The sequence below is a fragment of the Octodon degus genome, unplaced genomic scaffold, assembly GCF_000260255.1.
Source record: "Octodon degus isolate 3935 unplaced genomic scaffold, OctDeg1.0 scaffold00017, whole genome shotgun sequence".
NCBI lineage: Eukaryota > Metazoa > Chordata > Mammalia > Rodentia > Octodontidae > Octodon > Octodon degus.
In genome coordinates, this window is record NW_004524593.1 from 17,671,826 (window position 1) to 17,699,110 (window position 27,285).

Below are 27,285 nucleotides of genomic sequence, written 5' to 3' on the forward strand. Positions count from 1 at the left end.
ACATTTACTTTTGACCATCCACACTTTTGTTTCTCTTGGGAGGTAGACATAGTCATGTTTCTAGAGAAAATCGAAACTTAACCACTGGGGTCAATCCCCACCCTTTACCAGCGTTTCCCAGTGCTGAGCGAACAATGAAATTACCCACAGTCCTTTGACAAGATCAAGCCCAGGCTGAAGGCCAAAAAGATCAATGCAAATGCTTTGCACACACTTAGCACTGAGCACACAGGTGTTTGTGCCTTTTAAGGCTTTGCCAGTGAGTCAGGGTGCACCTACGGCTCTGAATTTCAATGTCACAAGAATCCCAGGACAATGACCAAATGTTTAGAAAGAAATATACGGAAGGTTCCAGATGAATACAAGTAGAATACCGGAAGGAGAGTCCCAGACACACCGCATTCCCAGCTGGGTGCAATGTATTTTCCAATCTCACCAAACACTGGGAAGAAAGGCGCTACGGCTGCAGGACTCGGGCAAGACTTCATGGTTTAGTTCAACTACTCTGGCTTCCTTCCTAGAGGGGTTTTTAATTTGCTGCACAAATAGCCAGGCTGAAGGCAGCTCCAGAGAGGGGCCAGCTGAACCTTTCTTTGGAGGTAAAGACAAGAACACAGTAGCCCAAAAGAAGATGAAAATGTAGCCTTCAGACTTGATTTGGGCCTTCTCTAATATATAAAAGTCGTTAGTTGCATGATACTAATATTATCTAAAGAAATTAGAGTCCATGAAACAAAGGAACAGAGCAAGTGGTAGCCAACAGGGATAAGATGAAGCCTGGGAGTATAAGAGGCACCAGAAGGTAACAGGAGAGGGGAGGAGGGGCATCCACAAATCCCATGAAAGCTGAGACAGAAAAATCAGAATTCGCTGAGATTCAACTGGCAGAAACAATGATGCCAAAATCAGGAAGTGAAAGTGTAATGCTGGATTCACCAGGCATTTACTAGACCTGTCCCTGACCAAAATATTTTATGTAAGTTAATTTTATCTTCACAATTTTCAAAGTAAAAGGAAGATTTTCATTCCTGGTTGATACACAAGGAGACTCTGGTTCTGACCTTGCCAGAGGTCAAGCAGCAAATAAGTGGTAGATTTGGATTTTGAATCTAGAATGATCCAACTCTATAAGGTGAGTTCTAAAAATAAAACTAGAGATGCTTGTAAATATGTTAATCACATAAAAATACGATAGGTTCTGGGGACATATAAGGTAAGAAAATCAGGGTGACAATCTGAAAAAATATATATAAAGTGCAAAACTGCAGTTTATCACCAGAACTAATGGTTACATATGCACAAGAGAAGATTTTCTAAGTTGAGGAAAGACCCAGATTTGAGGAATAAAAGAGCTCATTAATAACAGAAAAATTAATGAAAAGAAACCAATACATTTTCAGGTAACATTTTTTAACTTAATTGGTAAAGAACAGTATATCAGACAATAAATCTAAATTGCCTGTACACCCAGCAGCAGTGGTACTTTAGTCAAATAAATATGACTCTACCAAGCAAATTAATTAAAATATTAAGATCTAAACAAAAGTAACCTCAGAAGTGACAGAGGGGAATTACTTTCAAGATAAAGAACAAAACTTGCTTTTATCCACTTTAGCTATTTTTTTTCTCTTCGCTACCTTGTTTTCCCAGCCACTGGCAAAGCCGGGCTGTCGTCAACCGATCTAGGCAGCCTTAGCATTGCCTCCTGTCGCAGTTTGAATCTGAACTGTTCCTCAGACTTACACACTGAAGGCTTGGTCTCAGCTTTAAGTGCTGTTGCAAGGTAGTGGAAACTGAACAAGCAGGGTCTTCTAGAGAAAGTGGGTCACTGGACCCTGTCGCTGGAGGGAATGCTGGGATTCTGGTCTCCCGTCCCTCACTCCTAAAGCATAAGGGTCGCTGCACTTGCGTTTCAGGAAGAAGCCTTATTCTAGCTCTAGCTTCCACCATGATATCCAACTCAGCATAATCCTTAAAGTGACTGGGCCCATGGCTGTAGTCTCTCAGTCATGGACCAAGCCCTCTGAAGCCGTGAGCCCAAACAAATCCTCCTGTAAGTTGGTCTCTCTCAGGCACTTGGCCTAGCAGCAGAAGGGTGACTAGCATGTCACCAATCAGCTTGCTGGCATCTATTTTATCACTTCTTTCCCCTACTTTCTAGGGTTTGCTTTCTTTACTGTGGAATTCCTTGACTTTGGCTGCTCCCCAAGCTGGGTTGGAAGGGTCTCAATTCACACATCCCCTCATTATCCGTACTCCGCGCACCGAGGAGTCCTCCCGGCTGGGGCAGAGTGGGCTCAGTTGTGAAGACGCCTTGCTGCATGAGTCCATACTGGCCCGTGCATTACAGGTGCCAGCAGCACAGATCTTTAGTGGGGGAAAAAATCACAGAATTTCTAGTCTGTACTAGCAGCAATAGAAAATTTGATAATCATTTAAAACTGATGACAAAACTTTAAAGCTAGGCCACTACAGCAGAAATAAAAGCAATTGCATGGATCATAAAAATAAATATGAATGACTGAAACTCCCCTGCTAAAATACAAATAACTTTGAATGAATGTGCACTCGGTGAAAATAGAGATATCTAAAACAGCATGAGACTGGGCATGGTGGCACGAGCCTGTAATCCCAGCTCTTGGGAGGCTGTAAACAGGTGGATCACTATGAGTCTAATCTAGTAGTGAGACCCTGAGCACCCTGTAGACCCTTCCCTAAAAAGTACCAAAAAAAAAAAAAGAAAGAAAGAAAAAAAAGCATGATGTTGAAGCTTAAAACATAAATGATGAATATAAAACAATAAGAACAAACAAAGTGAAAACCAAAACTTTAGTATCTTCAGGAGCAATGGGTATAATCATATCAATAGCTGATAATTTTCATTGGGTTTGATACATAAAAATTAATAAAATACATACTAACTGCTGAGTGATTCTCTAATATTCTTCTCTCTCTATAGTGCTCAACTGCTTTGCATGCCCTATGATACACTGTGCTCCTGTCAGGCTGGAGGGCTTTCTCCTCCAGGAGGACAGCTTCCTGAATCCAAGAAGAGGCTGATTTAATTTAAAATGCTTCTCTGCACCCAGCTTCTGATTCAGTCTTACCTTAAATTTAGAATTAATCTCAGAAAATGCAATATACACTATCAATGCAAAATATCTCATGTCAATAGTGGTCTACCTGAATGAAGACTATGGATTTTTTTTCCCCAATCACTCATAGAAATTAACCGCAAAAACCTCCTAAAATGTTATGAAATATTTTTAAAATATGTGCATAAAATGCAAATCAAAGATAAAATTCAGATGATTGCTTGTATATTCTTTATATGAAGAGAGACATTTTGAATCAGTGAAACAATGTGATTCATTCAGCAAAAAATTGTCTATAAAATTTGGTGTTGACCAGGAAGAATGAACTACAGAATTCCGTTTTCTATTTGATCATGAGAGTATGTTTTGTGCAAACTTTCACATATTTTGCAAATAATTCTGCCAAAAGAGCGCTACTACCCTTCTGTTGAAAAAAATCCCCGTAAGTTCAGCGCCGAGCTAAGCAAGTTGCAGGCGTCCGTGGTGCTCCTTCCTGCTCCACGTGCTGCACACGTGCGCAGAGTCACACTCTTTTTCCGGGCTGCCCTGTCAGGCAAGTGTAAAATGTGTTCAAAAGAATCTATTCGTTAATTTTTTAAGTTGTTGCCAACACATTTCTGTCATCTTTCTCGCCACTTTCTGAAGGAGCTCTACGTCCTCTTTCACGGGTGTCTTTGCCGTGCTGGCCCGGCTGCCTTGCTGTCCTGAATCTCCGTAACATCACATTTTCACGCTGACTGGGACTTGGAGGAAGAGCTTAAGTTGCGTGGAGCCAGGCGCAGTGCATAAGGTGGACAAAGCCACACTGTAAGGCTTCCATTTACAGGAATTGCCACAAACAGTTTGAATCTGCTGTCAGAGTGGTGCTGCAGGGTGAAGCGAGGGTCCTACAGCGCTGTTCTGCGCACGTGCCCTCGGCCACAGAGATAAGTAGAAACCAGACAGTGGCAAAGTGGCAAGTTATGCCTGGACACCTCCGGCTAAAGGAAGTACAGGAAGAGGCAAGAGGGACTAGTGGAGGGATTCAGAGGAACAGAGTCTGCCAGAGACGACAGACAGAATCTGAACGATCCCAGGATGAATCTGCGAGAACAGGGACTCTCAGCAGAGGACTGTACTGGGGGGCTGCTGACCACCCACCCAGGCTTGTGCTTCAGAAGAAGGTCACTGAAGCTGCCCTGATAACGTGTCCTGGGGTAAAGCTGCTTAGATGGCCCTGCGGTCACCGTAAGGCAGTAGCGAGAGGTTTTCATATATGAAAGATAGTTACCAGTGACATCAGGAAGGGTGGAGTCCAGAGGGTGTGTGAGAGCTTTATGTTTGATTAGGACTCAGGATGTTCTGCAAAATGAGGTAGGAGAAAAAGCAAGAAAAGTTTTTTTTTTTTTTAATGATAAAATGAAAGTGGCCCCAAATACTCTTCTGTGCTGGAAATGGCTACAAGTATCAGCACACTGACCTATTTAACCCCTCACAAAAGCTTACCAGGTAGAACTATGCAATTAGAACAGGTATTTTGTAATAAAGTAAAAGTAACAAAGGTCCTAAGTAACAGATCCTATTTTCACCTCTGGGGTCCAATTTGATACAAATTATAAAAGCATCAGGTAAGTGGGGTGACCAAAGGAGGCTAACACTGGGGTAGGCTGCAAAGATAAGCGATACTGAACAGGAGCAATGCAGATGGCGCTTATTATAGAAACAGGGCCTTGCTGGTCTCTCTCAGCGTGGGGGGCTTGGGAACATGGCATGCTGCTTGCTGTTTTCTAGACTGCTTGGCAGCCCTGTGCATCGCAGGAAAGGGCAAACCTGGGAGTGCACGAGGCATTATAGGGCAGATGCTGAAGTGGAGGATGTGGGTTTCTTTTGTATTTTTAGAAAATTGGTTCTATACAAGTATTTAGGCTATCGATTCTAGAAAATCTAAAGGAAAAAGCAAAGACTTGATGTGGTTGAACAATAAAGATTTTTGAGAGGACAAAAGCTATCTAAGGCTATCCTAGCACCCATATATGTAATATTTAAATTTATAAATTTTTTCATGGAGGAAGTTTTTTTTATTTTTTTCCTATCAAATTTGATCCATTTTCTTTTTTTGTTTTGGTCAGAGGTTTAAATTTGGCTCTCCACTGAAATACATTTAATATTTAATAAAGCTGAAAAATATTGTTTCACTCCACACGTATGGGTTTGCATGAGGCAGACATGGGTGTGGGGGTACCCCCTGCAGGTGTGCTTCCCGGCAGGCTGTGCTGGGAGAAATCGATTCGCTGGTTCGCCGGTCAGAACGCCGGGGCTCTCAGATTCCTCCACCTTGCGATAATTAGAACTAATCAGCGATTTTACAATCAGTAATGGTGGTGTGAACTTGGGCTAATCCCAAAGAGTGAAGTCTTGCACGGTAAAGTCGGTAAGCTGGTCCTGTAGATGTGTGAGATCCTCAGAATGGTCCACAGAGTGACAAGGACTTAGGGCCACTTCTGCCCCAGGCTTCAGGGGAAGGAGAAAATGTCAGTAATCAACCTTGGAAAGAAATTCTCCAGGAAGCTCATGGACATGCCAGAGCTATCCTTTTCACCCTAGAGAAGAGGGTAACAGCTTCCACATGCGAGAGGGTGATGGCTGTTTTTAACAAGGCAAAAATATATGCTTATTTAATGTATTGCCAGAAACACATTTTTATTTAAAATCCAAATGAAATAGAAGCCTGTATGAGCACTCCTTCAGGAAATCCCTTTACCTGTGAAGGTGCCGGTATCCACACACTCGATGCTGGCAGAGGGCGTTCGGGGTACAGAGGGGTCATCGCCACTGTAGGCTCTCAGCACGTACTTCTCGATGACACCTCTAACCCCAGCGGGCTCAGCCCAGGTCACCTCGACACTGGACCCGTTGACGCTGCGGACTCTGGAGGGAGCTGGCACACTCAGCGGAGCTATGAAGGAAGAAAAGAGAAAACAGAGAAAATGGCAGTTCTGAAAAGACGACTGCCCCATTCTTCACTTTTAATGGCTGCAGTAAATCAGGCTCAACCATTAGCATAAATACAATTTATTAGAGTTGTAACTTTTCAGCATTGATTTAATATGACTGCACATCTTGAGCCATTCAGTTTAAGCGATATTTCAAAACCATCAAAACTCCATTGACATAACATTCTCCCAAGTGGAGTCCAGGTTTTCCAAAAACATTTAATGTATCCGACATGTTTAAACATCACTCATAAGGCAGGAGGAGTGGTAGGCAAAGAACAAGTGCATGGCATGTAACGATGCATCCTTTGGAAGCAAGATAATTAGACTGTTATTAGACACAGTGTTTGACACTTTGATGACTTTCATAATAGCCAAAAGAAATTCCTACATGCAATTGTATTGTACATGAACGTCAGACTCCTCTTCCAATTCAATTGTATTTCAAATTATTTTAAAGAAGCAAACTTCTACCAGACTCGGTAGATTAGATACATTTTTAATTGCATGGGGGGGGGAAGGTTAGAGAGGGAAACCCGCACCCTCGAGAATTTCCAGAATTGTTTTCAGAGATACTCTCCTTGGAGTATCTGAAAACAATAATTCAACAAGAGAGAGTGTCAGGGAGCCATAGAACCTCACTTGCGAGCTGAGCCTCCTAATTTCAAAAATCTATCACCTTTAACTATTTATTAGATATTTCTATGGTCCTGATCAGTAACAACTCCACCACAGCTGACTGCATGGGAGACACAAGAAAGAGCCCAAGGAGCTCAGTGGCAGGACGACGGATGAGGCTGCGCAGGCTGCTCTGGGGCTCCCAGGCCCTGTCATTGGGGGAATCACTCCGGTCTTCCCACATCAAATATCTTCCTCCTCCGACCTTCCTGTTCAGACCACAAAAATAGGACAGCTTTCGGGGAAGTAAATGGAACAGAAAGCATGCAGGCAAAGGCCAAGGGGAGAAACTCCCTGTGTACTTCCAGCAAACACAGCCTCCACGACCGCGCTACGAGTAGGGGGACAATGGGAGAGATGCTGATTTTATTCGTTTTGAAATGTGGTACCGGGCAAAGTACTGTACTGTCTAACAGATGGTCTTCTCATAAGGGACAGAGCAAAACTGACTCAAAAATAATTAAATAGTGCAATTATTCTCCACCCCTTGGGAGCATGTAGCTGCTCGATGTTGTGGTCAGACTATAAATATGAATTTATGGCATGAGACCGTGTGGTCAGATCGTGGCGATAAATTTAGCGCTCTGTTTGCATACTTTCTCAGTGGGTACTAAAGCTATGTAAGAGTGTACTTTCTAAACACCTGACATATCTGAGTGTTTTAAATTGCTGGCATTTAAATCACTGGCAGGCATGAAGGAGGCATTGTAGCATTTTGTTAAGAAAGTACAGGCACAAGAAATAGGGGCAGAAAACACGTGGGGAATACAGAGTAGCTCGCGCGAGAGCTTTCTCGTGGTTCTGAAGTTGAACAGGCTTTTAAGATATCATTCAGCTCCTGGTCTTGTCGGTAAGTAGATGATCGTCTAAGTCAGGAGGGCCGGGGAGAAGATGCCGCGTGCTATTCCTGGGATAATCACTCACTGCTGCTGCTGCTGAGTATACTAGCGCATCCTGCAGAAAAACCACGTTAGACCAGTTGTGACTTACTCAATAAACTTTTACCTAGTCTCACAGGCGTAACTATTTGCAGATGTGTTTGCTTTTCTGAAAAATACTCAGTGTTATGCTTCAAATTAAAAAATTAAAAAAAAAAATTAACCTGGTCAGCAACTTCCCTCCTAGGTGAGTCATTTGAAGGCCCTAATCGTCAACACCATGGCCAACATCTGTAGCGATGTAGTAGCAACGCATCCACTTCTGACAACATCCGTGTCCCTAATGTGCTGTTTACAAGACAGTCAGGTGGCTGCTGCCCAGCTAAAGGTAATCCTGGCCTTGGAATTCAGCTTCTTTGCATCTTCCCAGTCCTCAAGGTTTCCTGTTCTTGGACATAGTACTGGAGGCAGTGTGTATGACATCTTGGAGACACTTGAGAAAGAACTCCTACTGCAGGGTGACTGCCCTAAATTGATGCACACAGACCTGGGTGTGGGTGTGCACAGGGGCGATTCAGAGAAACAGTATTTACCTTCTGCCAGCGTACGACCCCGACTCCAGTCACTGCACACCGAACCCGCTTCATGCGAGGCTCTCACTCGATACAGGTATTCTTCAATGGAGATAAGAAGCAGAAAGATTAAAACATTCCTCATGTGGGTTCACAGTGGTCTGGCCAGGAAGGAGCGGGCATGGACAGGGCAGGGACCCCGGTCACCTGTGAAGGGCTGCAGCCCGCTCTCACGGGCACTGTGCTGGCGTCCCCGGAACACCACGATGGAGTCATTTCCCCTGCAGTTAGCAGCGCTGGCAGGTGATAGGCAGCCATCCAGATTGACTCTGACAGCGAAACTGGACACAGATGCCAAGTTAACGACAGCCCCGCGTGTGAATGCAACATCCTTCATGCAGCCTCCGAAACCTAGCAGAGAGGGAGGCGTTAGTGCACCGAAGGCCGGCGCTCTAATTGCCCGCCCTGGCTGCCGGGCTGGGGACAACGGTTAAACCTCCACGTCTCATTTGGGAAATCTCTAACACACCCTCCTGCTTTTACCTAAGTTAACAGCCACAGAGACACAGAGGTATGTACGTTATTTTAAAAGACTACATGTGGTTAATTATCATCCAACTTTTGAAAAAAAAAACCATATATTTCACCTCGTTAGGCCCAAATGTTCTTATTCTATCTCTTGTTGCAAAATAAAATTCTGGCAATTGCACCTTTTAGTAAGGCCAGATTCATGAGGCCCTCAATTCGAGAAAATTGAGTCTTCGTATAAGTCAGACTTCATTAAATACCAAAAAATAATGTGTGAATTAGTACGATTATGCAATGGCTCAAGGGGGAAAATATACTTAGAAGATTCTATGCAGAGTGGCAGGAGAGAGAATGTTGTTTCAAACTGTATCAGAATCCTTCCACTTTGCCTCAGTTGCATGATGACCATTTCTGAGGTCTGGAATGTAGGCCCAGTTAAATCCATGGGAGATGAGCTAGCGCTGGGTCCCATGGAGTTCATGGAGTTCCAGTTCTTAACTGTGCGAGACGTGAATATGCACGTGGCATGTACGGCCCGAGTACACCCGGGCTTTATGCATAAAAGGCTAGCAGTCAGCTCTGGGAGTCTTACTGGCATGAGGTTCCCCAGGCATGCGTTGTACTGAGGTGACCTTCAAAAAATCACTGTGCGGTAGCCGTCTGTGAAGTTTAACACAGAATGTGGGTCGAATGGGTTGGGAGTTTTCACAGCTTATTGTTGTTAGAGAGTCAACAGCAGCAACGAAAAGGCCTTTGGTCAGCCAGGGAAGGGCACTGCTCTGAACCACATGTGGGATTGTGCAAGCAGAGACCAGCTCAGTGAGGTCCGCCCAGCAGCACTCTACCTAGAAACCCTCACAGAACCGGGACCAAGTGGCCCGAAATGCAGACTGTGGCAGCACGCATGCCCTCGCTGCACAGAGCAGCATAAAGGTCGAAAGGCCGCAAACATAAGCTTGGCTCTTTCCAACACTAGAGGGACATATTGTTCTCCTCAGCATTTCTACGATGTCCTCTCACATGCTAAGCTGCGCCTACTCCCTTTCGAAAGACCTCTGCTCTCATTCACATTTCTTTAGGCCCGGCTGACCAACACTGTGAGTCTACCTTAAACATACAGTACACACTAAACAGTTCAGCTGAATTGAACTGAGAGCAGTGGAGCTCAGTATAAAAGCACCTGCTGGAGAATCCAATAGCGAAGAATCCCAGATTTTTACCAGCAGTAATCGCCTGACGACACTCAAAGGGTCATCCAACCTCTCTGCACCTTGCAAAGCAAATGAGACCAGTTGGCCAGAGAAAGGCAGCGTTGGCAAACACGCCACAGTCATTTTCAGAATGTCATGTTATTGTGCAGTTTCGGTTTGGCGAGATGAAAACACACCTCAAGATGGACAGCGGGGACAGCGGCACAGCAATGTGTGTGTGTGTGTGTGTGTGTGTGTGTGTGTGTGTGTGCGCTTTGTGTCTCTGAGCTGTGTGCCCGAGAATAGTTACAAAGCGAGCTTCCTGTTTGGTGCATTTCACTACAAGTAAAAAAAAAAAAATTAAATTTAACAAAAATAGAATGTCAAAAGGCGGGAGCCCAAGGCGATGAGAGGAGGGTCACGATGCATCAGCTTCCCATGACACCGCGCACATCGTGACGGCAGCCCCATGCCAGTAAGGTAGTAGTAACAGACTTAACTTAGAAGGTGGAATTTCTATTTATTTATTTTTTATTTTTTAAAATGTATTTGGTTGTTGCAGGGTCTCACTGTGCACCCGGGACTCATGGTGATCCTCCTGCTTTCAGCCTCCCCAGGGCTGGCATTACAGTCCTGGGGTGGGGCTGGTGCTGCCTGTGGCGCAGGGATCAAGCCGCATGCCTGCGCTCGCCTGAGCTTGCTGAAGCAGGCACTTTAGTCACTGAGCTATCTTGCTGGCCCTTAGAAAATGGAATTTTTAAATTTGGTGAAAGCAAAAAATGCTGGAGAGGCTGCTGGCAGAAAGGGGCCCTTCACACTGTTGGTGAGAATGTAAACCACTACGGCCACCATAGAAATCTTGTGGAGGTTCCTCAAAAGACTCAAATGAGAGGTGCTGTTCCAGTCAGATAGTCCCCTTCTAGGCACCTTATGAAGAGATAAAAGATGTGATGTCACAATAGTCCATGCACACGCCCCCTGCTGGCAGTGCCACACAACAGCTGAGTCTAGGCAGCAGCCTATGTGTCCAGCCACAGACGCATGGCTAAAGAAAATGTGGTGTTCTCACATGAGGAGCACAGTTCTGCCAGAAAGGAAGCTGCACTTGAGCTCTGTAGGATAATCTGTGGGAAAATGAAGGCACCTTGAGGCCCTAATGTGGGTGCAATGAGTCAGACACACAGCTTAAATATTGCAACATCCCTAATATAAATAGAGAGCAAACCAAGGACAGGTGATAGAAAGTAGGGAGAAGGGCCCAAGGGGTGGGGGAGGGGGAGACAGAGGAGGATGAGAAAAGAAAGGAAGACTTTGTGCACACGTATCAACTCCACACAAGGAATGTCAACACTATGTGTGGCACACATGTGCTAATTAAAAAAAGCTTTAAAAAGAGACTATAGTCTTTATAGAGATAAGGCGTTCAGAGAGTTATAAAATGAGCATTGGAAGTAACCGGCCTCCCAAGGCAATAGCCCTCAGCCCTCGGGCCTGCGAGGCCAGGCTGCTGAAGGTGGCTGCAGGGTCTGCACTGTGTGTCTGCCGGGGCGATCGGAGAGGCAACTCTGCACCTCCAAAGAGCTTCCCACCTGACTCCACAATTTGAATGAAACATGAGGACAAGAAGAGGGGAAAGACAGGGAGCATGTGTTTGTCACAGGACAGGTGGCAACCCCTTCTCTTGCTCTAAATAACGGACAGGTGACCCAGAGCTCCAGTCCGACCAGGGAGACCAGCAGTAGTTCTTTTTCTAGGAACATGGCCCTGCACTAGCATGTCCTACCCTGTCCTTTGGGGGCCGCATGGAGGACAGGTGACACCGTATGTCACATCAGATGTTGATGTGACTGTCCTCTGTGGTACTCCTGAGAAGACCACCGCCATGAGCCAAGGAAGGGTGCCGTCTCTATCAAGTTATGCTTCCTCTTCCAAGATGAAGAGGCCAAAAGAAAACTGAAGAGAAAATGAGTTTCACATTTGACCCAAAGGAAGATGACAACAGTCATGGATAAGCAGAACAGCACTAATAGGACGACAAATGGAGCCTGCGGCAAAAATGCAATTCAGAAGGACAGAAAAGAAAGAAGCAAGATTTTAAAGGCGATTGATGCTGGAATGACAGAACGTTAAGTGAGCGCAATTCATTTTAATTGCAATTGACTACCTGCATGCCAAACCTGGAGTGTTCTCCTTGCTCACTGTATAAAATGGTTAAAAGAAGTTAGAAACGATACAGGGACACCAGTCCCTCATACGAACCACCATCTCTGGAAGCATAAAATCAGAATCTCAAGGGATCAGGGACACAAAAATCTGCATTTTTAGTCGTCCTTCTATCTGATACCCTTGCACTTGGCTAGTAATAATAAAAGCTAACTTTGAATTTTTACCGTGTTTTAGCGGCTATACATCCATATTTTATCAGCAGTTTGAGGACTACTAATATGAATGACGCTGCAATGATAAAAATTTAGTATTACCCATAAATAAAATATCCTTCGGTATCAAAGACTTAGTTCTGGTATGGGTAAAATTACTCCCCGTAGGTCACTGTTGATGTTTTAAATTTCTATCTTTATCATCTTAAATTTCATTTTAGCCATGTCTCTGAGACTATCAATAGTTATGGACTGAGATGTAATTCAGGAGCAGGCAGCTGTGGAGGTAGGCTTGTTTTTTTTTTTTCCTTAGTTATAAACAGGATCAAATAATTTCACTCACACAAAGAATCTTCAAGTCCTTTCTAACCTCAAAACCTGAAACCCCGCAGAAGCTCTCATCCGCGTGTAATATTTTTAGCTGCTGTTACATCTTAAATGCCTTGAGAATGTCATTACTGTCCTACACCTCCGTTATTCATTAACTCCTTACTACTACCCTTCTAAAAGGCTCCTTAGAGCTTGTCATATATTTTCCACTCAGAGGCATTTAAATCTTTATGTACTTACCAAATAGGCAAAGACTGCTTCCTAGAAATTTTAACCATTCATGGTACCTAGATTTTAAAATCCGTAGAGAGCATTTTGTACATGGAATGTTCTGGGTCACGTGCTGGGAGCTCCCGGGCTGTCTCTGCTAGAGAGAAGCTGCCCCCACATGTGTGCAGGGGCACTCGGCACCCACGGGAACCCGGGCCAGCACCGCTAGGTGGCCTGAGACACACTTGCTCTGGCATCTGCTTGCCAGCCAGTCCAGTGACCTCGCGAGAGGTCCCCTCCCATTTTCAAGTTCTGTCATCTCTCGAGCAGGGATATGAATCGCCAGGCCAACTCATGCTGCTCAGGAAGAGCACGTGCCCGGGGCGCTTGGCTGTCTTCAGCCTTTTTACAGACTGTATGTACCTTCTCTAGTTTACTCCCAAACTTCTCTAAGTATAGTGCGTGCTTCATTCCTATCATTTTACTAAGTTAAATCCTGTACCGTTTCTAACTTCTTTTAACCATTTTATATTCTCTTTAAAAATTAAGAAAAAAAAAAAACATGGGCAGAGCACATCTCCGGTCCCTGATGGTTATTAATAATCTGCATCATACACATGGCTCACCACCAGTGATGGGAATTCAGTCCAAGCTGCCCATTCACGCACTTTTGTAGCATGAAAGTTGTATTGGGAAGTGCACGGAGACAACCAGCACTCACATCAGAACAACCCAAAAAGTAGTATGTGTGTTTGCCATTTACTCCAGTGGCGCGCATCAGCATTGTTGACCAATGTCAGCAAGATCCAGAGCCATATACATTTTCAGAAAAATATAGGAGGGAATATATTTACCTCTACTCATGCAATACACAATTATATACACAAAAGATTCTGCATATTTCTTATATATTTATTTACATATTATTTGTAATGCATACTTCAACTATAAACCACATACTGTGTATGGTAAATATACAGTATGTGTGTATACTGTGTAAATATACATTATATTACACAATTATACATAGTTATATTTTATTATATATAAATATATTTGTTGCAGATGTGCCGGAGCAAACATGCTGATTATAGCTGAAATGACAACATACTCTTGAAGGTAACATAGAAAATTAGTTGAAGACATATTCAGTGATTGTTTTTAGGCCTTAAATTCTCCAGTGAAAGCGAGAGGGTGTTGTTGGACACTGTCACCAGCCGGAGTTTACTCTCACATCTTGGAACTGAGAGCCATCCAAGCCCATAGGGGAAGGGTTCCACTGACCTCTGCGTCCCCCGCAGGGCCCTTACCTCGTTCCAGACTCAAGCTCCCGAAAGTGCCCCGCAGCTCCTGCGGGACGCCGCCCAGGTAAACGGGTGAGTTCACCCGCAGGGGCTGCGCTCCGGGCGCCCAGCGGTGCTCAGTCCGCGCGTTCACGCCTGCCGCGAGGAGGGGGCCTTCCTTTTTAATAATGACTTCGTTCCACTTCCCATCACAGTAGGACAGACCCAGCCTTAGATCCACTTGCGAAAAGGTAAGGCTGGCATTTGACCGGAAGCTCAATACTCCACTCTTCAGCTCTACCTGTATTTCACATTAAAAAAGAAATCAGTGTATAAAACGGCTGCAGGATTGCACTGTGGCAGAGAGCAGAAGGTCAATTTCTTGAAGAAAAGCAAGAAATTTCCCTGAAAGCATCTATAAAAGTGCTCCCCTTTATCCTCCGCGGAACGGGAGGAACACGTAATGAAATGCGTTGCAAGCTTACAATCTGCAGAAGAATGTCCTATTGAGTCAAACAAATTCACACCCGGGAATGACTACGCTACATGATGTGGTATTAGATAATCCTACACTTTAAAAAAAATAGTTAAAAGATTAAATCCTAGTGTAAGTGACTGAACGCCTGAAGGGAGCAGAACAGCTTGAACTATGACTCTATTTCTGAGTTTTTTTGAAAATGAGAAAGTACTACTTCATGTATCAATTTAATTTGGGGAAAATACGACAAGACAACAAGAAAATGAAATGTCAAGCTTGATGAAGCTTATTTTAACTGGTTTATGAACTCAATTTGAAATTTGTAAGATATATTTTGATTCAATATTTCAGCTTTGTTCTAAATCTCTAACATAATTGCTTCTATGTGCATTCTTTTAGATTAATATGCCATTTTATAATATGAACAAATTTTATTCAAATATTCATAGAAAAGGAAACACATTCATGTATTTTCAAAATGTTACATGATAATTATTTTACCTAAAATGCTTTTATTTAATTAGAAATCAAATCAGCAACTCTAGGAGAGTTGAAAGTTTGAGATCCATTTTGTCGCAACAAAGTCATACCAGACAAAATTAGGTTTTCAATGTAAATATCATCTTTAGCAAGTAAACCAGGTAAACTGACATCATTTAATGGTTTTTCTTTCCACAAATGAGTTGAAAACTATGTCCATACACCTGCTGCTGTAACTGCCACCAGGCACTTTAACTGGAAAGGTGAACATGGGTGTGAGGGCAAAATATGACCAAGACCAGGACAGGGCACCATGGTGCAGCCAACAGATGCCTTTTGTCCCTTTGGAACTGGGAAAAATTAAAGTAAGGTTATTAGCAGTCAAATATCATGGGGAGGATTAGTCCCCCTGGTGGCACGGGGACATTAGCGTTAAAGAAAAGCAACACAGGGGAGCACAGATGGGTGAGGGAGGCATTAGAAAGGTTTGTCACATGCAGAGAGACCCGATATTGGAGCATTCTGAGTGACAGGGAAAAGGCAGTCTTGTCTGACACTAGCACCGACACACTTCCTCTGTCTTCCTGTTCCAGAAGTTCATCCTCCCAGGACACAAGGAGCCCAAATACGAAATGAGGAAGTCATGAGTCTTGTGGGGAGAAATGAAGGGTCACTAAAATAAGAATAACACTAAAAGTGACAGAGGAGACTCAAGTTAGGTATTTTGGAAAGCAGCTCCGCAGGGCCTGCAGATGAGCGTTGGATGTATGCAGGCGTTAAGGACATCCATAAGCACTGGGGATAACCAGCGGGTGCCGTTTGCCTCCACCACAATATGAAAAGCTTTTCAGGGGCTGGTGAGATGGCTCAGTGGTCTAAAGCACCTACTTAGAACAAGCTTAGCAAAGCACAGGGACCACAGTTCAATCCCCCAGCACCACATGCCAGCCAGCCCCGCCCCTGGTGGGCTGAGCTGGCCACACACACACATAAATAAATAAAATTAAAAAAAAAAAAAAGCTTTTCAGGTTGGCAGTTGTTTTTGATGGGAAGAAGGCACGCTGACTGTAGATACATGAAACTTGCATTGGTACCCAACACCTGGATGATACTTTTTGAGGAGAAATTGAACCTAAAGATACATAATTAGTGATGAGCCAGTAAAATAGAGAAAACTCACGGCAAAGTAAGTCAGATCATCTGACTTCTATTAAAGGAGGGAAAAGAAAAGGCTAAGTCTTCAGCAAGTCCTGTGTTATAAGGGATGGGCACGAAGAAATAGGTTTTACTTGGGGGGACAGGGATAAAAACTAAATAAGCATCAGTTGTGCAAAAGTAGTCCTTTAAGATGACAGTGGGTTCACTGAAGAAGCCAGAAGGAGGAGAGGAAAATCGAGAGGAATCAGTGTCTGGAAAAGTCAGAAGGGAGAATTTTTATTTCTTCTAAGCAAGAGGATGATACAGATCGAGTAGGATCAGTGAAGATGACCCATTCGTCTGGAAGCCTTAGACAGTGATTCTGCACTGGGGGAAATACCTTGGTGGGGCAGGGCCTTTGCGCAGCAGTGCTGAGGGCTGACCTCAGTGGGGAATGTGGAAAGAGCAAGAGCCACCAGTCCCACGCATCTGAATATAGTGGAGGAGGTTTCACGGTGTTAGAAAATAAGGAAAGTGCAGATCAACCATTTGATGCCCTAATGGAAATGAGCCGAGGAAGGGTGAACTTACAAAGGGGGTGCCTTGACAGATAAGCCACCCCAGAAGAGGCAAGAGCATCCCCAGTAAAGGCACACATACAGCTTTGCTTTTAATTGTGACAACTGTATATATTCTCCCAAGTGAGGAGAAAACAATGCTAAGCTTGGTTCAAGTGAGGCATAGTTACAAGGGCTTTAGAGGCTGGGGAGTACAATGTCTGCTGGGCAAGGCCCCGAATCCTGCGATCCTTTCTCCTTCAGTCTCACCCATATGTTAGCAAATGTTGTAATGGTAATATAGAAATAATAAATATAACAGAATGAAGCCCTTGGGATCTGCAATCCTCAGAGCATGCATGATCCTCACAGCTGTTCTATGACACTGCAAAGCTCAACTATCCAGTAACAAAGCCCTAAAGAAGCAAGGTGGCTATACAAAAGGAAACAGAGTTGAGCAGCTGAAGATACGGGCTCAGGACGGTTGGCGCTAGGACATCTAAGTAAGCAGCTAATGACTTCAACAGAGTGCACTCCTCACCAGGGGCGTCAAGGTCTTTGTGAAAACGAATGAGAAAGAGAAGGGAAGTTATGCGTTAAGGCTTAAGATTTTAGCAGTGGAAATATCCTGTCCAGATCCAGGGGAAAGAAATGTATCCCAAGGTGACTTAGGACCCCAGGGAGAGTTGTGAGGTTGTGGGTGAGCAGCCGAGATCAGCGACACGGGAGAGGACCGCCCGTCGTGCGCAGGCCTCCTTCCTCTGCACCTGCGCCTGCAGCGGCCCTCACAATGTATTAGCCTAAATGTATTGATCCTTCAAAATTCACTTTGTAAGCCAGTGTAAAGTCAACATCATTTATTGTGGGGGGATGTCTTATATTTTCAAAGGCAATGAAAGCAGCAAGGTAGGGACTGAAGGGATGCGGCTGATGCGACGTGTGGGCCTCCAGGGAAGGGGCCTGAAGAGAAGGGGCCAGAGAGCAGACATCGTGGTGTCCTCCGCAGCCCTGCACAGAGAGATGATTGTGCAATGCTCAGTGAAGGTCACCTGCGGGTGAGCCCTCCATCCCCCAGATCCCCCACCTCATGAGCTCATCCAGCAGACCCAACTGTGCGCACGGTGTCACAGTGGTTAGGCAGTGAGGACACAGACAGCCAAGATCCCTTACTCCTAGGGACACGTGCCAGGGCGGAGGCCAACCCTAAGCAGGAGTGCAAGCCCACACTTCAAGCACAAGTCCTACTAAATGCCTAAAGGATTAAGCTGCCATCTCGCTTGTCAGAAAAACTGACAATATGTAAAGTGGGATGCAAAAAGCCCTGAACTGAAAATGCCTTACCGTCTAAATATCTAAAATCAGCAAGACAAATGTTTCCTTTCCTCTTTGCCTGGATATCACGAATCTGAGGGTGAGAGGTCCAACATTTTCTCTTGGGTCCAGGTCAGATTTTTTTAAAGAATTTTTATAAAACTAGCCTTTTAATAATGTAATTGTTTTTGACAGTAGTATCTCATTGAATGGCTAGATGAAATAAAAAGCAGTTATATCATCCACTGCATTGAGGGAAACAACTAAAAATGTTCACAGAGTTCTTATTCACCACAGCAAACAGGAACAACCAAACCATCGTTGATGAGAGAGGAAGACTATGATAGACTCAGGGGAGTAAATGCCAACATGAAAATAAGAATGACTCAGAAATGGTGTCGAGCACTGATGGAGATGGCTTAAAGGTGGAGCACAAATCCAGTTTTGTTTCACTCTGTTTTACTTTGAGACAGAGTGAGTTGCTAAACTGCCCAGGCTGGGCTTAAACTTCCAGTCTTCTTACCTGAGCCTCCCGGAGTGCCTGGATTACAGGTGTGTGCCACCACCCTGGCATAATACCACTTTCATACATTTCAAAGACACATGCTTTGTTATTTGTATATGATGTTCTAACTGCAAAATGCAAAGTAATAATAATCACAAAATTCTGATTATATATTATCCCTGGTAAGAGAGAGAGAGAATAAGAGTAGGAGATATCTATACCTAACAATACATAATAATTCAGTTTTTGTGTTGTGTGATATGCTTATGAATTTTCATTCAATTATTCTAATTTATTATATGTAATAGAAAATATATATCAGATGTATTCTTTTGAAACTATATCAAAATTAAAGGAAATTATATTTTTTCACATATTATACTGTATTTCTTAATTCTTTATGTCTACATTATTTTGTTAAAATTGCAATTTTCACACAATGATTGTCTTTTTAAAATTATTTATTTATTTATTTATTTATTTATTTGGTTCAGGGTCTTAGTATGCAGCTTTGATACATGGTGATTCTCCTGTCTCAGCCTCCCCAGTGCTGGGATTACAGGCATGCACCACCATACCCTGTTTCAGTGGCCAGCACAGCATGCGGTGCTGGGGATTGAACTTGGGTCCTTGTGTTTGCCAGGCAGGAGCTTAGATCACCAAGTTATCTCCCCAGCCCTGGAATGATTATTTTAACCCTGGATCACATAACATTTTACAGGACTCTAAAACTAAAAAATGAGATGGGGAATAGTGGCGCACGCCTGTAATCCCAGTGCTGGGGAGACTGAAAACAGGAGGATCACTAGGAGTCTGAGCTGTGTAGTGAGACCCTGTACCAAACACATAAGTAAATAAATAAATCTTTAAAAATGTTCGGGGAAAATTTAAGCAGTGAATTAGTAAACAAATCACAATGTAGTACAACATTCCTTTAAATTTGAGCCTGACATTTGAAGTTAAATTTAATCAAATTAACATACAGCAAGAAAATCAGGTCCATCTTCATTGTAAATGAAAAGAAGCAATCCATTTCCTTGGTCAGTTCTGAACTTAAGAGAAATCTCAAAATCCATTCCACCACGAAATACATCTGAGTGGAGCTGCAGGAACCCTTTAAGAACAAGAACATGTACACATTAGTCTTGTAACTCAATCCAGTGAGGAAAGGCTGTGCTAAGACTCCAGGACATTGTGTATCCTTGTATAAATGTGTCACAAAGACAAAACAAACAAACAAAAGACCCAGGCCAGTCAGGGTTGTGAAATCCCCCTCGCAATTGTGCCGATGTGGCAGGACGCACTTGATATGCCTATTAGGGGATACTATTTGCTTCCTAAATCCTATAGAAGCCTGTATTATGCAAGATTATTCCATGTAAGTATTAGCAGTAAGTAGTCATGCTAAGAAAAACTCAGTATGATAAAATGGATAAGAGAAAAACAATGAAAAGCTACACAGATCGTAATGTTATTAGTATCAGCTACTTCTGTGTTCTGAAGGCAGATTAAGCTACTTAATAGACAACCAACTGTGCGACATGACGTTTGTGACGCAGCACAGGTAGGCCAAGAGCCATGTGGGCCACCAGGAGTGTTACATGCAACTGTATACTTAGGAAACTTATGAGAGTGTTACCTTTCCAGGCATTAAACTATACTTATGTGCTCATGGAAGAGCTATGCATTTCTGTAAGAAGAGCTTCGCGAGGTCAAAGACAGACAGGAGGGACAGATTACGCCAGTGGGAGAATGCTCACATTGAGATCGTTTGGGTCTTGAACGGGCTCCAAAGGCTCTAGTGTTAAAAGGCTTCCTCCACAAGGGGGCGTAACTTTGAAGTAGTGGAACCTTCAATAGGTGGGGCTTAGTGGGAATCTTAAGGCCCCAGCTTTGGACACGACTGTGCTTATCCGGCTTCTCTGCATTTTCTTGCTTTCTGGCAATGAGGTCAATAGTTTGCTCCACCATTAATTCGCACCATAATACACTGCCTCCCAAACGCAGGCCCACAGCCAGTCACAAATGATCATGGACTGGATCTGCCAAAACCCTCAGCCAACTAAGCCTTTTCTCTTTATAAGCTGATCGTCACAGGAACTTTGGTACAGTGCTGGAGAGCTCAGACTGATAAACAACCACCAAAGTCTACTGTAGAAATTACCTGCTCCTAGAAACTGGGCTCCCTCATTCCATGAGGCAGGGCATCCCTCCCAGCTGTTGTAGACATTGATTTGCTCTTCAGAGCTCTGCCAATCCAGAGGTTGCCAAACAGCAGAGGGATTATAATTCTTCATAAAGTGCACATCCTTGAGACAGCCCACAAAACCTTGCTGGACAATCTCTGCAAGAATGGATAGGTGTTAAGCCATGTAAATGAGGTATTTTGAAAGATTTTTTGCAAGGAATTAATTTTATGTCCCTTTAAAAACAAAGAAATAAGCAATAGCTCTCACTACCTGCTTAGTGCCAGCCTCTAATAATTCATGGCAACACTATGCCATCCACTATAGTCAATGGTAGTAATTATGTGTCCACATGTGGCTCAGACCCATCACACTCCAGATGCAGGTGTTGATGCAAAACCCTTTGCTTTGGAGTGCCAGCTACTTTATGGTCTTTTGCACTGACTCAGAAGTTTTGCTTTTGAGTCTCAAGGCTGAAGAACCATGATAGTTTTTAAAAGTAAGATTGAAGGAGATCCTTCCACTCAAGCTGTACTGATAGTAGAGTTCTTTCATCAGGATGGACCGATCCAGGATCCAAAGGCATCGATAGCTTGATTTCTCATTTCAGGTTTTGCATGATGTTGATTTTAAATTTGGAATTCTCCAGAGTAGGTGGGTGCAGGGTACCATATATGAATATAGCAAATCTTACATACTAGGGGCTTGGGAGAAAATAAGAGAATGAGAAAGTGAGACAATGAAAGAGAGAGAGAGAGAGAACATTTGTACAGCTATGTCCTCTGTAGGGTAGAGAGGTATCTCATCTTTGAATTTTAGTTTGATTCTAGGGCAAATGTTTGCCAGCAGAGATCTGAAAGCGAATTTACACGTGCTGTGTCCATTCATTCATAATGGATATGTGGCTCTGCAGGAAATGTACCTGGCACTAGAATATTCACTCCTCCTAGAACCAGGAGCTTCCATGATCCTGAAGGGGAAAGAAGTATAATAAAAGTTGTGTATGTATGTGTGTGTGTGCATGTGTTAGGGATATTTCTAAGTCATCATAAATTAGTGAAATAAATGAAAACCCTTTTTAAAGAAACATTTCTGAGGAGGCAACTATTAACTGATTTTGAAAATTAAAAGTGCCTCTTCAGACTTCACCAAAAGATTTTGTTTCTTTTGATCTTTTCCACCGCGATTTCATTGCTACCACTACACGTGGATGCACTACACCTATCTGAGTCCTAGCTGCTTTATAGCATTTGTGTAGCTACAGTGCGATTTCCTAGGAGAAACTGGAAAACAAAAGTCTGGGCAAAATCCTAAGATTCTTAGCAATGTATTTAAAGGATGGTTGTTTCCTGACCAAGAATCATTTTATTCATATTAATTTTTATCAGTCCTAGAGTGTGCTTTTGTTCTCTTGTCTTAAAAATGCAGAAATTATTTACATACCTTAGTTATGACATTGTACTCGAATTGTGTGTTCATCTATCTATTTTCTCCATTGTGACAAAGACCATGTCTTTATCATCTATGAATATGTAGGGATTGGTCTGGTGACAGTTAGTACGCAGAAAATGGTCCTAATGCTATATAAAGTGTAAATTAGGCTCATTTTTTTCTATTTCTAGATTATATACACTGAATTTAAATCCTTAAAAAATCTATGCATAAGTCCTAAAATGATATGCCTATGACCTAAGTTAGTGTGTTTCCTTTCAGCAAATGCTCAATCAACTTCTCTTCTACATCAAGAACTGGGAAGAAGCGAGGTCAACTCAAATACTGCATGGCTCCTTCAACAGAGAAGAGCCCTAAAAGAAAATTTTGACACACAGACATAGAGACACAGCATGAGACAGCACATGAAAGCTAGTCATGCTTTAAGATAACAGAAGTGGACTTTAAGTTTTGGGGCAATTTGTAAGTCTGCAGTGAGCTCACCAGCCTCCTTCCTCAGGATGGCATAGCCTCGGGGCAAGCCACCCATGAACAGTCCCGCGTTGTCCCCAATGATGGTGCTGCCGTTCAGGGCACCCGAGGAGCCTAGGGAAGAGGAGATGGGAGTCCAGCGGCTGCTGGGCAGTGGCCGGCTGCCGACCTAACACAGGGCAAGACCTTCCTCTGAGCTCTTTACACCGCTCTGTCCCGCTGTCTCTTCAATGCATCACTGGTGCTCTGTGATCTCTCTGCATCACCAATTCTCCTCCCTGTCCCCACACCATGACGTTGAGTTGACTCTCCCTCCTTTGTCTCAGGCCTACCCTTTTGCAGGGGGGTCGGTCCACCCAAGGGATAAGCAGTGAGCTCAGGACCACCAAGATCACCAAGAGTAGAAGAGGAGCTTGGTACCTGGTGACTCCATAATGATGCAAGCCCCCTATTAAGCTTTCTACCTAACTGTCTGCTTCTTTGGGAGGAAAGATAAATTGCATTTTTTTTTCCAGAGCCCTATGTGTTCTAATTAACTCTACTTACCACTGGTCCCTTCTTGGGCTGGCAGCTCCCCACTTTCAGGCGGGATGCCTCCCCTGAACCCAGCTTTGTCAGTAGCCTCTGTCCTCAGCCTGTCTAGAGAATTTTCATGCATATTCCACAGGCATCTAAGACTTAACCCATTCAAAGCAATGGGCAGCTACATTCCTCCACCCACGGAGGCCCCAAACCCATAAACTGTAAGCAAGGCCAGCAGCCCCCATCAGTGGCAAGGTGCTTGCTCTATATATGACCTGCTTCTAACAAGTAGGGATAATCTACAGAGCAACCTATGGTGTTCCAATAGACTTCAGTGGTCAAAACAGACATGAGGGTGGGGGAGGTAGCTCAGTGGCTTAAGCGCCTGACTGGCAAGCAGAAGGTCCCGAGTTTGATCCCTGGTACAAAAACAAACAAACAAACAAACAAACCAAGCAGACATGAGCTGGGGTTTGGCTCACTGGAGACAGTTTACCCTCCCCTTTTCTCCTTCAGTTGTGTCATCAACGCCTGTTAATTTGGCACCCAAAGTATACCCAGAATCTGACCACTTCTCATTACGTCCACAATGGTCTCTCTGGTCTGAGTCACCACTAGCTGTCCCCGGAATCAAAGCAGAGTCACCGCAGAAGTCCACTGGTCAGTGTCCGTGCTTCCACCCTCATCCTCTTAAAATTTATTCCCAGTGGAGCAACAAGAGCAGTTCTACGAAGCAAATGCCTTGTCACTCCTCTCTCTCCAAATCTTCCAGGGACTTCCCCCTTCAGAATGAAGTGATCAGGCCTCACATCACTGACCCGATGTCCTATTTTCCTGTCCTTTGCCCTGTCATCCACCGCCTCACCCCCAGCTCGAGGGTCCTTGTCAGCTCACCCAGGGATGCACCATCCCAAGGCCTGCGTCGTGGCCTCAGTCTCTGCTATGTTGGCACCTTCCTCTCTTCTGGTCTGTGCTCAAACCTCAGATGGAGAGGACTTCCCTGCAGTCCTGGAGCAAGCAAGTGACACCCATGCTTCCTCTTGCTCTGCTGTCCATCCCCAGGACTCACCGCCCACCCGTCCTTGGGCCATCTTTATTTGTGCTTTTTCTGCCTCCCACACCCCTCCAAGATGTCAACCCTAAAGGTGATGGCTTCTCTCTAGGAGCACCCCAAGAACCTCGCACGGGGGCAGGGGCAGGTGATCATGGGTCTTTAGGTCATTGGCTGATTTAAGAGTTTGGGACTGGCTGGAGGAGGAAGGCCAAGGGGCGTGGCCTGTGAGAGTTCAGCTCCCTCCTCAAGCCTCCCTGACTTTCTCACTGCTTCCAGGTCAGGACAGGAGCAGATTTTCTCTACAGCCAGCCCTTCCACCATGCTGCCAGCTATGACTAGACTGAAACCTCTATGAACCACGAGTCAAAATGAACCTCGCCTTCTCTAAGTCGTAGGTGTTGGATATTGAATCTCTGTGAAAGAAGGGTAAAGTGACTGGGACAACAGAGTTCTGCCTAGTTTTTGTAGCTCAAGAGCCTAGAATGATACCCGGGATGTAGTAGATGCTCATACAAGTATACCTCACCCATGTGAATTAATAAAAAGCTCTCATTATCATACAGGTTCAGTGACCTTTGTCATACTATGTGAATGGTAGATACAGCGGGCTGGAAAGAAGCTAATATATAAAACAGGATGCATGCATGTGAAATGCTGCCTGTTACATGTGTACATTGGAGAACACTGTCACCTTCCTAAGGCTTGATCTCCTGGTTACTACATGCAGGCTGCTGCTTTCCTCTACTTTATTTGCTTTCTTCAGGTCAAAAGCAATGTGAGAAATGTGACCGAAAGCCTGTGAGTGACACCAGTGACTTTGTCCTTATTTTGCTTTATGGACGCCTGCATGGGTGGGAACCTGGGTGCCAGACAGCATCCTTCAGGAGCAGCTTAAGTTCAACAACAATTTAGGTGACATCGAGCAGAGACCTTGGTGACAGGGAGAGGTACAGAGGCCTAAGTGCCCAATGATATGACAACATCAGCTTAGCTGTAGAGCTGTGTCTGGACCAAAGTACTGCTTACCCGTGTACTGCCCATCCACCGTGATGCGGCCAAAGGCCTGATGCCTCACAGCAATTATCTCATGCCACTGGCCGTCGCTGTACTGCTTCCCGTGATCATTAGTGGTGGTGACTTCCACTGGGGACCCCTTCAGAGAATAAATGAATAAAGGAATGCTTACGGACAATCAGACACGCACACCACCACGTGTGTGTAAGAGAACAATTTGCACACTTCCTCCTTATGAGCCTGATGCAAACAGCCACAGCTTTCAAATCACACAGAAAGTTAAAGCTTCTGTTTCCCGCGGGTCTCTCTCGCATGCGGTGGATGGTTCTGAGTCCCCAAGGGCTGGAACCTGAAAGGAACTTCTTTGTAGAGTAACAGTCTCTCACAAAGCCACATGCATTTTGAGTATCTGTGTTCATGAGGAAAGTAATGAGTATTCTAAAACTTTAAGCTTTAATTTTCATGGCAGAACTAGGTAAAAGTAGGGAAGAATTTAAGACTGATAGACTCTCTGAGCACTCATTCTGAACAGAGAGAAATGTCGGGAGGGCACTTTTTTTTTCTCCCCTTCGCTAAACTACTAATAAGGAAAAACATTGCCTGGTGAGTGTGTGGGAGAGCTTCCTGCTACCCTGTGCAGCGGGACCTGCCAGTTCCTGGAACAGCATGGGTAACACCCTCTTTCACTCCCTTGGGGCCCCACCACCACTCTGCAGCACCCCCCTACCCTGCCCACTGACTGAGAATTTCTGCCACATTCTGGGGACCCCTAGATCCAGTCTTGGCCCAGGCCCAGTGAGTGTGTGGGAGAGCATCTTGCTACCCTGCGTTGGCGGGACCTGCAGGTCCAAGCCAAGGCGCAGCATGGGTGAGACCCCCTTCCACCACCTTAGGCTCCCGACACCACTCTGCAGTACTCCTCTCCCCGTCCGCGCAGTAAGAACTTCTGCTGCATTCTGGGGACCCCCAGATCCAGCGCTAGCCCAGGCCCATTGAGTGTGTGGGAGAACTTCCTCTACCCCCTACTCCACATTGTCCACTACAGACTCAGCTCAGGCCTGGAATACAGGCTTGGGGTGAAACCCTGCAGACAGTGTAGGAGACAAAGCCACCCAGCTAGTCTAAGAGCAGAACATCTCGCCAGAGGGGCACAACAGGATCACTCCCAAGGGTGACAGCAGGAAGGAGCTGAGCACAGCAGCCAGACCCAAGCCAGGCACAGCAGAATAAATCCAAACTTCGTAGATCTGCACCTGAATTTCAGTAAGTGCTAAGGTAATAATTGCACCAAAACTCTACAACAAAGGTCAGAAGACAGTGCTACAAAAAATGACAATGAGAAGGAGCAAAATGCAATCTCAGACCCCAAGCCCACCCATAATAAGTGCAGACAACACTAGCACAGAGCAAATTAGGAATCACACACCTGAAATCAATGAATCAACAGCTTCTGAAATAAAGAAACAACTGCAGAAAGGTATAGAGGAACTCCGATTAGAAATGAAAAAAGAAATCCCTGAATTAATAGCATCTGCAAAAACATATGGAGGAAAACCAGTGCCTACCCAGAACAAATGCAGAGGATGCTAGTTCAGCTGAAATGTATGAATTAATAGCATCTGTAATAAATAAGCAACAGCAGAAATTCATAGAGGAACTCAGAGCAGAATTCTATTCTACCAGCTCAGCTGAAATGTATGAATTAATAGCATTGATAGTAAATAAGCAACAGCAGAAAGATATAGAGGAACTCAGAGCAGAATTCTTTTCTGAAATAAAAAAAGAATTCTCAGAACTCATAGCATCTGAAGTAAAGAATCAACTACAGAAACAGGGAGGAAACCCAATCAGAAAAAAGCACTGCAGTAAAAGAATTTATAACTGCTTCTAAAGAAGACATTGATAAAAAAAATAGAGGAGATTAGAAAAATGATGGATTCCTTGAATGAGCAATACAGGAAAGAAACAGATCACATGAAGCAGAGTCAAAGAGATATAGAGGAA

At 44.2% G+C, this 27,285-nt stretch overlaps 1 protein-coding gene across 1 annotated transcript in view; it reads right to left on the bottom strand.

Moving 5' to 3' along the window:
* Positions 1–27,285, bottom strand: part of Ush2a (usherin) — a 732,353-nt gene that overhangs the window by 380,046 nt on the left and 325,022 nt on the right. The window contains exons 23-30 of the mRNA XM_004626936.2: positions 25,294–25,420; positions 22,704–22,805; positions 20,747–20,926; positions 19,566–19,696; positions 14,142–14,415; positions 8,403–8,606; positions 8,217–8,297; positions 5,836–6,030 (exon numbers count right to left, since the gene is read on the bottom strand). Of these exons, the coding sequence (XP_004626993.1) occupies positions 5,836–6,030; positions 8,217–8,297; positions 8,403–8,606; positions 14,142–14,415; positions 19,566–19,696; positions 20,747–20,926; positions 22,704–22,805; positions 25,294–25,420 (1,294 nt within the window). The remainder of the gene's footprint in view (positions 1–5,835; positions 6,031–8,216; positions 8,298–8,402; positions 8,607–14,141; positions 14,416–19,565; positions 19,697–20,746; positions 20,927–22,703; positions 22,806–25,293; positions 25,421–27,285) is intronic.